This window comes from Daktulosphaira vitifoliae, unplaced genomic scaffold, assembly GCF_025091365.1.
Source record: "Daktulosphaira vitifoliae isolate Bord-2020 unplaced genomic scaffold, ASM2509136v1 Scaffold_139, whole genome shotgun sequence".
Lineage (NCBI taxonomy): Eukaryota > Metazoa > Arthropoda > Insecta > Hemiptera > Phylloxeridae > Daktulosphaira > Daktulosphaira vitifoliae.
This window is the reverse complement of record NW_026099708.1, coordinates 7,350-20,883: the sequence shown is the minus strand read 5'-3', so window position 1 is coordinate 20,883 and position 13,534 is coordinate 7,350. Positions and strand designations below refer to the sequence as shown.

The following is a 13,534-nucleotide window of genomic DNA, read 5'->3' as shown; positions in this document are numbered from 1 at the left end:
TTCTTATCCATCATGTTTATTTCATATGAATTTAAATCCAACTTATTGTAGTTTTTATAAAATGTTTATGTTAAGACATTGGTATATTAATAATTCTTAGTACTTAAAATATTGTTATATTTCACTATAATTAAATAATGTAGTCAAATTGTATAATATTTTTAAAATAAAACTTATAAGTAACATATAACATGTTTGTTGTTTATTTACCCAAAAATTCATATATATGAATAATACTATTATACTGATTGAGGAATGTGCCATAGATTATTGTATGTAACGTTATACGTGTAAGAGGGTGATGTATTAGCTATGAACAGGCATAGTTCAATAAGCATAGTTTTTTATTACTATATGAGTCGATTAATCAATTATTTATATTTTAACCAAGGTTAATTTTTTTTTTATTTAATATAATTTCAACAATACATTTTTGTACATAATAATAATAATATTGTTTACTAATAAATTTTTGTAATCTGTTTATTATTTTTACATTAGTTTATAAGATGTATCTACAAATCTTAAGTTTCAATGCTGTCTTCATTCCTAAAAAATAACACTATTTAATATATATTTAATAATTATTAGCATAATTATGGTATACGTACTCTAGTTTATAATGACCGTAAGCGTAGGTAGTAATACGGTCTTCTGATATAACCCGCTTATCATCTAAACGGTTTAATGTCATTTTCATAGTCTTAATGGTGTATATTTGGTGTTGAAATGATCTGATTGACACATTTTCTCTGTATGGTGTATAAGTCGGGTACTTTACAACGGGGCAATAAGGGTCCACGGCTCTCTCATGAATATTGTTTACAACCATCATGCCATATATAGCCGCTTTTGCATGAGCCTCGCTTACTGCAGGCTCCTCTTCAGCATACAAACACCGTTTCAGGTCCTCGACTGTAAGATGATTTTTCACAACGTGATTACGTATCCCTTTCGCCTTAATTTTTTCTTTACCCTCCAAGTCAAAACCATAACATTTTGGTCTTAGACTAATAAACTCCAATATAGATTTCCCCGGCGCTTCGTCACTCCACAAACCAGGCACCTTTTTGTTAGCGTTTGAATAACACGGGTGACTGCTCGGCAAACCTGAAGTGTCAAGTCTAGCCAATAGATCAGGATTTTTCTTTGCCACCGCGTAAAAGTCATCACCCACGATAAAGTACACTAATGAATCTAAACAATAAAATCAAAAAATAAAATCATTAAATTTTTTCAATAAAAAATATTAATTAATCTACCTGTGTCACCGTATAACAGTCGAGCACGGTCTTTGAAATATTTCTTCATTACGTTATAATGGAAATCGTATACGAGAGTTTTACTAATTTCTAAAATTGCGAAACCTACGTATACTGGTTTACAAAAATCGATAATTTTCTTTTCCAATACAAACGCTGATAAATTTTCACTGTACGTTGTACAATGTTTGAAATTATGCTTTCTAATTAATTTAGCCGCTCGTTTAGGATTATTGACCAATTCCATTTGCGTTCTAAATTGTACACGTTCCATCATTTTACCTGTTAACAAACGAAATCGCATTAAAATTATGTTTATATATATTTTTATTTAATTTTAAAACTTACCAAAAACAGCGTTGTTCATTAATTTAAAAAAGTCTTTTTCAAAATCATTTTTGGCTTTCTGTCTCATCTCCGTGTTGAGTTGTATATATTTTGATAGCCAGGCCGACTGCTTAAATTGTAACACCTTATGCACCTGTAATTTAATGACATGTTATTATTATATTTTTAAAATATAATTTTATGAATTACCTTTTCTACTTTTAATCCGTTTGCCATAGCCTGTTTTAAATTTAAATAGTGTATAACGTAGTTTTCTTTCCGATCGAAAGTAGACAACAGTTTTTTGACCCGTGAATTAGGCGGACATTTTCGTTCAGGTAGAAACGGCATTTCGTTGTGGGCATCATGTAACTCTTTCGGGTACGACACCGTCACTTCAAGGGCCATTCCTATAGGAGAATCCGCAGGTAACTCTTCCACAGTCTTTAAAATTTTCGTTTCGTCGTCCACGTCTAACCACTTAAAGTCACCACATGGCATATGTTGAGACATACTCCAACCATACAAATTATTGACATCCAAATATATAATTTCAGATTTTTGTTGTTTAATATCATAATGAGGCGTCTTTTCATTGTTGGCTGTGGCATGTTTCAACACCGAAGTTGTCATTCCTCCCCGTATTCCTCTCTCAATAAAAAGTTGCTGTTCATAATCACTCATGAGATCTAGTGAAACGCCCGTATGCAGCAACATAGCGTCAAAAGACAGACCGGGACTCGTAAAATAATATGCCGGTTCCAATTTATATTTTAGTAGACATAACTTGCGAAAATTCGTAAAAACATCCGCAAGTATTGTTACGTCAGTTTTCAGGTACAGATCAGAGTACTCACCGAGCGTTTTACAATTAAAATGTTGCCAGACGTTTTGTGCGTGTTTGTATTCGGCATCATCAATATGCGTTTCTGACAGATCGTTATAAAAATCGGCTTTTGACGGCAATTGTTTTTCTTCGAGTACATCCCAGCTTGAGGTGTATGAATACGGGTACACGCCTTTACGGGTCACCAAATCAATGTCACCGTCCGATGAAAACGCTTTTGCGGTTTCTTCGAATAATTTTATGTCGGCGGCGCGCAAATTTTCAGCGAGAGCCGCTAAACTAGTACCCATAAAACGAAATGTATCTACGAACCTTAGCGAAAATTTGTTTGAAACAAATTTTGAAAAAGAAATATATTTTTCTTCTGTAGCGGGTATTACACTTATTCTACTAGTATCTCTTCCAAGGGCTTTAACTAAAAAGTGTCCGTCGTACGAGCTAAGATTATGGAAATATACGTTAACAAACTTGGGCGTTGTTAATTTTAAATTGCAACTGTTACAAAGTGTTTTTCTAAAACTACCTGAAACGAATGTAAATATATATTTATAAATATATATATATAAATTTTTCTTTTTTATATTAATTACAATACATTTAATATAGTTATGTTTATGATTTACCTGTCAAATGATCATGGTCTGCAACTTAATGATTTTTCTCTGTAAAACTGCCTTTACACAAGTCACAGCAGGTTTTCTTTATATGTTCTTCAGTTTCTTCATGTGTCATACAAATATCAACGTTCGTCTTGAGCAACTCTTCAATTTTCAACGCCACTTCAGTTACTTCGTCCATGAAACGATTGACTACTTCCTCCGGCTCGCTGCTTTTATTTCCTCTGTATATTTTAGGCGTCGTTTGAATATTATACTGTTGCAATAATTCTATGGATACACTGTCGGCTGCTTTTACTATGTATCCAAAGCTCATTGCAACATGATCATGAACAAAATTTGTGTTGCCTTTCGTATCTTTGTTGGACTTGACCAGCAGGCTTTCAAAATCAGCATAAATTGCAAATGGATGTTCCTGTGTTTTGCCCCATGACTCGAACTTTAATTTAGTGCCCTATTCAGGCATTATAGGTAAAAACGGTTTGTTTTCGCCACAAATTTTTTTATGTTCTTCTAGCGCCTCAACTCCACGTAGTTTATACTTTTTAGGTATATTATTAAAGCCCGTAAAACACCGTTTACAAAATATTCTTTTTGCCGTATTCTTTGTTATTTGTGATTGTACCAATCGGCCAAAATCGATAATATAAGTGTAATGGCTGTCACCCGCGGCGTTTGACACAATTAACAAATCGATATGGTCTCTACGTTCTTCAGCGCATACTTTCAGCGGATAAACTAAATATTCAGGTTTATTATGTAAATCTTTCAATTTTAGTCCGTAAACATTGACTGAAGTATGCGGATTATTTTTTTCGAAAATTTTTATGTCTGAAATCGGTGTTGGGAATGATAAACCGGAGAAATTATAAGAGTTTTCTATAGACTTATAGTTTTGTTATACTATATGTCTTTTACCCTCCGTAACTTTTTTCACCAATATAGCCCATTTGAAACATTGTTGATCTATATTTTGTGGGTTTATTACAGCATTTTTCATTTTAATGTCATGCGGCAAATCAATGTAAGAACTCCCGCCTAAAGGCTGATATTTGTAAACGCCCAGTAAAATACCGTCTATATTAGAAAACGAAAAATTACTACCTTTACCAGCATAGTTTTCCTGTTCTTCTAATAATTTTGTGTATGAAATATCCACAGCATGATCAATATCGTCCTCGTTAATTATCTCAGCAGCCGACATTTTAAATGACCGATTTTCATACTTGGTTTCATTATTCGGTACAGTATAAGTCGCCTCCAGTTTTAAGTTGAATTTTATCGAGCCCATTACTTTAAGGCAGTCGCGTAATTTTTCAACTAAATTACCTCTTGTTGCTGACAAAAACGCTTGATACCCGACTACATTTTCAATATTCTTTTTGTAAAACCATAAAATTTGACTATTTAATGATTCACCCGTTTTATGAAAACCGCTCGTCGTAATGTCTTGTAATCGTTTAGCCTTTACCCGTTTACATTTAATTGTATTGTCGGTGTTACATTGTTTGCGACGTTTAGGACTAATTACACTGGAGCCCGCCTGCATTCTCTCCGCAACATTTACATTTTCTAAAAACAAATATTCATGTATTTATTTTAGCATATAAATTTTAAATAATATAATTTCTTTACTTACCAGTTGTTGACATAGCCCTCGAATCAGCATGATTTCCTATAGCAATATTATAGTCCACACCATACTTTACGAGATCTAAAATATTACACTTATATTAACACTTTACTAATATATTTTCTCTTTTCATATTAGTATTTTACTGAATAATAATTGTAATACTCACGGTGAATTGTCTTAACATGACGCGAGAGTGCCCATTTGTCCGAAAAACTAGATGGGCATAAATAACACTTAAATCGTATACCATCATGACTCTTTTGATGACGTACCAATCCATGTTTGAATGCAAACACTTTTTCACACTTGTCGCAAGAAAACATTTTAAAGACGTTTAACTGACACAGCACTATTAATTTTACTCGAGTAATAATCCGTCTTTTATGCGGAAAAATCACATATTTTCATAGGGGGGTCAGCAAATCACAGATCACATATCCCCGTAAACTAACCCATTACTTATTAATTACAATTTATTAAGTAATTTCTAAAAAGTATTCATTTTTTCATATCCCCTCTTCTTATGTACTCCCTATACTTGTGATATCTACTGTCATAAGAGAGCCCTCCACTCTTACCCTTTCATAGGAAGGAGGGCCTTATGCCGTTCATCATATCCCCCCGGCCGTTTACACCGACCGTCCACCTAGGACAGGGTAAACCCACATCATGTGGGTGGGTGAGGGGACTATGACTTTCAACATATCCCAACAGCCGTTTACACCGCCCGTCCACTTATGACAGGGTAAACCCACAACATGTGGGTTAGGGGGGGTCCCAGCTCATACTTTATAGTTCTACTGCAATATAAATATAAATAATAAAATTTTTTGACTAATTATTTTATAAGTGATAAATAAACACATTTCTACGAATAATTAAGAACAATTTTAATTTGTTACTATAATATATCTTATGATAAAATAAATTGTGAAAATTATAATTTAAAAATTGATATATAACTTATACAAAAAATTTTACTGTAAAACAGAAAGTTATTATACTATAACTTGTTTAATAAATGAACTTTTTTCATATAAAGTTTTATTTATTTTAAATTTATGTTAATTAGTTATCTTAACATAAGCCAGTATTATGAAAAATATAGAACGACAGTAATCAAGACAATTTCATGGATAAGTTAATAAATACGTACATTATTGGAGTAAAATGATGCTATTTATTTTTTAACATCAAAGCCTAAGTCTATACAAAATTTCTGTACACTGTTTGAAATATTCTCTTTTAAATTTTTGTTGTGTAGGTCGAAACAGTCGTATAATTCAAAGTGTTCTTCTTTATTCTTAATATTCTTAAAATTTTGTCTAAAATTTTTGAATTTTTTTTCAAAAATATTGAAATTAAAGAGTTTCTTACTTTCATTTTCAGCAGTATTAATGTCAACTATTTCTTCAATATTTCCAATTTTTGATTGCCACTCTATTAATTTTTTTAAAGCTGTAAGAACGGGCGTTGAGTGATTGAAAAATTTTAATGCTTTTATCATACAAGTTATCAATGGATTGAAAGTAATAGTAGCTCTATTAAAATTATTCAGGTGTTTAATTATATCATTATCAAAATCAATATTTTTATTTTTATTTAGAATATCTTCAATTTCCTTTCTCGCTAATTTATCACAATATTAATCTTTAGCTTTGTTAAATCTATCTTTCAATCCTACATAATGACTAATACTCTCTTGACAATTATCAAAATTTTCAACAATGTTGTAGTAGATTGAACTCAGTATCATTGAATCATCTTTCATTTTTTTCTCTAAATTATTACTGGTTACTATCTCTGTATCGTCATTATTTGGTCTAAATAGACGGTATGTACTATTTATTTCATCGATATTATTATTCTTTTTATTATAACAATAACTNATTTAATTTCAATGATATTACACATGATTACGTTTGGATCTAGAACTATTCGGCCTTGTCCTGTTTACAATATATGGATAGTGGGCAACATACAAATATAGTATAGATATTATAATAAACATTAGTGTTAATGACATAGAACTGTTTAAAAACTAATAAAATGCCGAATTGGTGAAAACATATGTAGATAATCGTGGAACGATTATTTATAATTAGACGTGACGAAGTCGAGCAAAACAATAAGTTTCTATATGATTTATATGATTAATAATGTATTAATAATTGCTAATTGTTCAAAAGTGTTGTAACCCCTTAAACACATCTTTAACTGCCTAGGGACACAGGAATCTCATAAAATTAATAGATGCATTAAACATTTTCATTAGAATACTAATTATATAGTATTTTGTGGGATTAAAATATGGTTACCTGCATGAGTCATTTCTATTTTCTCTCTAGTAATCAACTAAAATTATTTTAAAGGAAAGTCCTTCTGTAAAAACAAAAATTATTTCTTTTAAAGAGTCATATTTCTAAATTTTTTAAAAATATTTTGGGACATTATTCAAATACACTTTATTTAAGTATGGTAGCATTTAAGTTCATTATTCTTTAATTAAAAAATACTTTTGAACTCATTTTTTAGATAAACCAGCTCAGTAAAATTTCAACTAGTGTATAAACATTTTTTTATGTTAATCATAACTATTCGATTGTGCTGATTCCACATATAATTTTACCTAAAATATAACTATTTTTAAAAATAAAAAATAATTTTACTTCTTAAAATAAACCAAATAGAAAATAATTGAAAATAATAATAAATGAATAATTTAAATTGATGGTAAAAATTAATATTAAAAAAACGGTAGAACAGAGGGGTCGAGGCACAGTGTTGATGAGGCGTAGATGGGACAAGTATAGATGATATCTGACAGTGATTAAAATCACTGTCGTAAGAAACGCTTCGATGCAAATCTGTGGATAGTGTTTCATTTAGAGAAATTGGTGGATTATTTCAAAAGCAAACCTTTATTTTTATTTAGAATATATTTTTTCTATACTCGCTAATTTTACATGATTTTATCTTGCTGCTATGTTGAATCTAACATAATTACTAAAATACCATTCTCAAATATCAAGTTTTGTAACGATGATGTTATAGTATGAATTCAATATCATTGAACCATTTCTGATATTTTTTCTAAATTTTTACTAGTTATTTCTGTATTGCCATCATCGGGTTAAAAAAGAATGTATTTTTAATTTTTGATTGCCTCTCTTTTAATTTATATAGAGCAATAAGAACAGGGAGTTGTGTGATTGAAATATTTTAGTGCATTACTCATACAAGTTAGCAATGGGTTAGTAGTATTAATAAAACTATTGAAAAAGTTTAATTTTTCAATAATTATATGATCATTCTATTGATGATTTGAAATGTTTCAACAATGTTATAGTAGATTAAACTTAGTACCATTAAACAATACTTTTTTTTTTTATGTAAATTTATATAGTCATAATATTCATAGTCTTTGGTTAGTTCAATCCAATATATTATATATATTTTTAAATTATGTTATATTCATATTTTAACGTTTTGATATATGCAACATGCTCATATCTTACAAAGTGAACAAAATATTTGTTTATACTTATGTAATTTAAGTAATAAAATATAATTTTTTCTATTATTGAGGAACACATACTTAATAGTGAAAATAAGAATTGCTGTGAAACGATGACTTAAAAATGTATTAAAATATTTTGCAAAATTTTAACTAATGACTTCATTAATAGAAGAGGTATTTACATATTTATTCATATTTCAGGTTAGTGAAGAGATTGACGAGAATGACAAGGAGAAACTTGACGAGTGGCTAAGTGGTTGAGAGATTCAATAACAATATAAATGTAGATAGTCCATTAATTTCCATATAAGAGGCAGATTTTACAATAAACACCGATATAGATGACAATAATCTGCTTAGAATGTTACGATACAAAAATTACGATTTGAATTTTTATATAGTATAAATTAATTTGTGTCTAGGAAATTTATTTTTAAGTATATGCAAAACACATACAACATTGTAATCATTATGTAATTAAGTAAATAGGAGTTGATGTTTTTTTTAGAATAATTCAACAGTTCATTTAATTATTGAGTTTAATAGATTTNATTCAACAGTTCATTTAATTATTGAATTTAATAGATTTATTAAAATCACTGTCGTAAGAAACGCTTCGATGCAAATCTGTGGATAGTGTTTCATTTAGAGAAATTGGTGGATTATTTCAAAAGCAACATCCACTCTTATTTCTTTGATTATATCCTGATTTGTAGGTCTTTATATATAAAATATTATATATGAATAAATACTAATTATAATTATTAAATTCATTATATAATTGATATTCAGTAATTTAATATTGTAATTTATACGGATAAATTATAAAAAAAATGAAAAAGTTATATTTTGCTTTACATTTACGTGTAAAAGCGTCAGATTGAATTTGAGCCGTGCAAATAGAATATCCCTATAATAAACGTGTATTTTCGTAAAAATTGTAATTTTAATAATTTCATTGGTTTTATCAGTTCAATCAACTTAATCAGCTTAAAAGTTGTAAAAATTAGATGTAATTAAAACTAATGATTCGTTAAAATTAAGTTTAAATAAAGTTTTTAATAAACATAATATATTGTATATTGTAAATATATATATTTTCAATATATTAAGCAGGAAAAAATGATTGAAGAAATAATAAAAATCCTAGAAAAAAAACAAAAAAATTCAGTGTTGTGATATTTAAATAGCACTCAACCATTACTGTATCAATTTTTGGCCTTGAATTTTTGTACATGACCTTATAAGGATATAATAAAAAAAAATTATTAAAAAAAAAAATGTTTATTAGTTGATTTAAAAATGGTACTTTTGGCCGGCTAAATCAGCCTTTGGTCCCATTGTGTGGTGGTGAGGGTGCCAGTGGAAACGATTTGGTGAACATTTTACGCATAATAATAATAATAAATTTACTGTATATTATTGTTTTTTTTTATACGCAAACAGTTCTGTAGGTTGAAGTACCCATTGGAGCCATCCGGACCCTGTGCGCCTATCGCATCGTCTCCGGAGTGGAGGCAAGAGTCCTGGCTTCTCTGCCGCCCACGGACCTGCTGGCCGTCGAACGCGCCAACGGACACGAGCTCCGGAAAAGAACCGGTCAACCGCTTCGCGCGGAGGACCGGCTGCAGCTCCGGAACATCACCGTGTCCAACTGGCGCCGACGACTGGCCGAGGAAGAATCCGCGCCGACATGCCATCACTGTCGGGATTGGCCGGGAGAAGCGGATAATGCATCGCATACGCTCTTCCTGTGCGAGGCGTGGGCCAGCGAGCGGGAAGAGTTGGAGTCTCACTCGGGGTCCGCGTTCGGCGTCGAGTTCATGATGAGACCTGATTCTGAGAAGCCAGGAGGGGTGGTCTCTAGTTCAGGCGATCGCCGAATCGGTGATGAGCCAAAAAGAGGAGGCCGAACGCCTGTGGCAGAGACTGCCAAGGGTAGGATGACCTGCGGCGCTACTGGCGCCGTAGGTATTTTATGTGTTTTATGTATTGTGTTGTGAATTATTTGGCCAACCCACGCGAAGTCCTGCCCCCACCTGCACGCAGTGAAACCTGGGCAACGGATCCCTGAGTGAATCAGCCCGAAGTTAATCAAGAGCTGATTCACAACGTGGTGGTGTGATTTATAGACGGCGTGGGCCGCCCTGAAGTAATGCCTAACGGCAGTTCCAGGGCGGCCCACAATCATTCAGGCGGTAGTAAAAAAAGAAAAAGGGTTTACTGTGTACGATGGGGTTGCACTTTTTTCCGTTAACACTTTCTCCCAATAATCATATTATACAGAAAAAAACATATTAATTAGATGAATGGTAATCTTTCTTTTTTTTATGGTTAGAAATCTATCATTGAAATTTATTGTTATTTTTTATTATTAGTCATATGGGCAACCGCTTTAGTAGGAACCGGGTGGCGAACAAAATTCTTATGTACCAACCAATAGCTCTAGCTCCCAAGGTTTTATTTTATTATTTAATAGAGTTCATGTAAAATATAATTAAAATACTTATGCTTATTTATATTTGTGTTAAAAACATTAAATAATATGTTATTGTGCTCATAGTTGTTAAAAAAGTACCTATCATTTTGCTTGGTATCAAATATCTTTTAATTAAAATTTAAAATACAATAGGTGAGATAATTTATAGAAAATATTTTATTTTTAACAATAAGGTAAATTATCTTAAACTTCTTCTACCACCTCTTCTACCACCTCTTATACCACCTCTTCTAGCAACTTGTAGCGGATACTTTAGTCGTGGGACATTAACTGTCAATTCTAAAAATAGTTATAACAATAAATATAAGTTAATAAATGTTCAAATATACTTACTTTCTTGTTGTACTTTTTCCCGATGTTCTTTTATTTCATTCCCAAGAAGATTACAAATATTAGTAATAAAGTTATCCAAAGCTAGACAAAGAGTTTTGGTTCTAACACAAGTTAGACAAATAGGACACAAAGGCCTTTTTGAAACATGAGTATCTAAACAAACTTCACAAAATGTATGGTTGCAATTAGTTGTACACGCCTAAAAAAAAAAAACAAATTTACATATTAAATTTTATATAAAATATTCATTTTCACAATTTATGGCTAAATTTTATTTATTTCCCAATGATAATGAGATAATTAAAATCATTTTTTTAATCTAATTTATGGATGCGTAAAATTCAAGTTTTCTTGAACTAACATTTTGATATAAAATATGTTTTATTTAAACTTCAAACCCAAATTCTAAAATAAAATAATTTTGTTGGTATAATTATGAAGTATGTGATTTTTTTTTCAGTCTCTTAGAAGCTAATTTATCAAAAATAAATTTTAAAACTCATTGAAATTTTGGATAAAATAGTTACTAAATTATAAAATAATAATATATATCAATGACATAGTAATATTTTTCATTTTACTTAAATTGCATTTTATTTTTATAAACAAATTTACTTTAAAATGTCACACGTCATGGTAAAGTAATGTAAATGTAAGTAAATGAAGTAATTGTAAAATCGTTTTTTATCTTTGAAGATTGAGCAAATTTTATTTTAAATTGAAAATTTGTGTCTTCATATGTTTAGAAATCATATTAATTGTTAGTTAAAAATAAAAATATGTACATTTACCTAAAGAAAAGCATTTTAAATTACTTTACTAGATTTTACTATATGAATTTTAAAATTGATTTTTAAACACATTTATTTACTTTTTCAACTAATAAAAAAGAAATTTTCACCAGAAATAATTTTTTTAGTTAAAATATTTTAGCTTTACTTTTCAGAAATTTTATTTACAATTCTAGGATTAGAAAGTTCAAAAAGTTTTCAGATCTCTAATATCACTTTATAATATTTAACAATCTTAAAATTGATTAAAAAGTATTCCATAATGCATTTTTTAACCAAAGTAAGATAATAAATTTGCTAAGAACTTTTAACATGATGACGTGTTATATTTACGCTATTAATGGATTTAAATGTAAAAATAATACCTTAACCATTAATTCATTACAAATTGGACATAATAAATCACTTTCTAGAACACTATAGACTTTTGCTTTGATCGTTTCTTCAATTTTTGATATTTGATCTAGAAAAATAATTCAAACAAAAAAATTAACTTCTCAAAAAAAAAAGATAATAATTAATGTATGTTGAAGCTATTAAATGACTTAACAAAGTTTAACTTAAAAATTTTTATAGAAAATAGAATTACAAATGATAATAATTTGATAATTACCTCTTTTTAATGTAATTTAACATTATTCTTAATGCAATTGAAAGTTTAGGAAAAATAAGATAAATTAATTTTTTCAAAAATGTCTTAAATCCATAGGTGTTTTTTTTTAATTAATATTTTTTCTTATCAATATATTTAATAAAAGAAATAAGATTTATTTATTTTTAAAACGTGATGAAGATATTTCTAAAATATTTATAAAAATCAATTAAGACATTGCATTATAAATTATATTTTTCTTAGAGATTTTAATTATAATTGTTATAATATAAAAAAATGTAAAGTTTTATAAACAAAAATGTATGTTTATATGTAACTGCTTTTGATAATTAGTTAATAATCAATGACCATATGGACATGATATTGTTACCAATGTTTCTAATGTTCAATTTAATACAATAGTAATATATAAGCCCAAAATTAATTTATACCCCATTACGTGAACTCCATCCAAAAAATAAATAAATGGAGTTCATAGGTTATTCACTTATATATTTTATACAGGTAAACAAGTCCAGATTAAGACACAGTATATTTCATGTTACTTACTAAGAATATCATGCGACTTTGCTTAAACAGGTGTAAAATTAAATAAAGTAAGTTAATAACAATATATATACTTATATAATCACCTTGCTGTATTTTTAAAGTATTTTCGTAATCTAAATTCTTTTTTGCTAATTCATTATTGGCGAGTTTATGCTGCGGAAAACAATTTTTTCAATATAATTTAATACAAAAATATAGGTTAATAAAACATGATTTTAGAACTAATTTAAAAACTAATACATTCTATATATATATATTTTTAATTATAGTAAATGTTAATAAAAAAAAATTATTATTGTGTGAAAATAATACAATATGTATTAACCTGTGGTTAAGTTATTTTTACTTAAAATATATTTACTTTTAGAAGTGTTTTCTTCAATTTTTTAACTTTTTTTGATGCTTGATTAATTATTTCATTAAATTTATCAAATTTAGCATTTAGAAAACGCTCCATTGATGCTTTTTCACTTTTCAGCTAAAATAAATCAACTAATAATTAAAAAATTGGATTTAAATAAGTGATACGGTCACATTTT

At 29.0% G+C, this 13,534-nt stretch overlaps 2 protein-coding genes across 4 annotated transcripts in view; both read right to left on the bottom strand.

Moving 5' to 3' along the window:
* Window positions 1–294: 294 nt before the first annotated feature.
* On the bottom strand, window positions 295–5,134 carry LOC126909139 (uncharacterized). The gene is made up of 8 exons (XM_050691558.1): window positions 4,856–5,134; window positions 4,693–4,767; window positions 3,060–4,625; window positions 1,800–2,959; window positions 1,611–1,743; window positions 1,263–1,544; window positions 612–1,197; window positions 295–549 (listed from the first exon to the last, which is right to left on the bottom strand). Exons 4-8 carry the CDS (start codon window positions 2,724–2,726, stop codon window positions 525–527), a joined length of 1,953 nt encoding a protein of 650 aa, XP_050547515.1. The 5' UTR covers window positions 2,727–2,959; window positions 3,060–4,625; window positions 4,693–4,767; window positions 4,856–5,134; the 3' UTR covers window positions 295–524.
* Window positions 5,135–10,621: 5,487 nt separating this feature from the next.
* LOC126909138 (E3 ubiquitin-protein ligase RNF8-like) overlaps window positions 10,622–13,534 on the bottom strand; it is a 3,731-nt gene continuing 818 nt past the window's right edge. Inside the window, exons 2-7 of one of the 3 annotated variants that reach the window (XM_050691555.1) lie at window positions 13,357–13,473; window positions 13,079–13,148; window positions 12,996–13,016; window positions 12,199–12,296; window positions 11,043–11,241; window positions 10,622–10,988 (exon numbers count right to left, since the gene is read on the bottom strand). In XM_050691555.1, coding sequence (XP_050547512.1) covers window positions 10,888–10,988; window positions 11,043–11,241; window positions 12,199–12,296; window positions 12,996–13,016; window positions 13,079–13,148; window positions 13,357–13,452 — 585 coding nt within the window. In that variant the 5' untranslated portion in view covers window positions 13,453–13,473 and the 3' untranslated portion in view covers window positions 10,622–10,887. Of the gene's footprint in view, window positions 10,989–11,042; window positions 11,242–12,198; window positions 12,297–12,995; window positions 13,017–13,066; window positions 13,149–13,356; window positions 13,474–13,534 lie in introns of all 3 variants that reach the window. The other 2 variants (XM_050691556.1, XM_050691557.1) reach the window with 2 other exon arrangements.

Coding starts and splice junctions, on each gene's coding strand:
- LOC126909139 (XM_050691558.1), bottom strand. CDS start 2,726: ATGGGTACTAGTTTAGCGGCTCTCGCTGAAAATTTGCGCGCCGCCGAC. Junction 1,198..1,262: donor ACTGTTATACGGTGACACAG/GTAGATTAATTA, acceptor TTTATTGTTTAG/ATTCATTAGTGTACTTTATC. Junction 550..611: donor TACGGTCATTATAAACTAGA/GTACGTATACCA, acceptor GTTATTTTTTAG/GAATGAAGACAGCATTGAAA.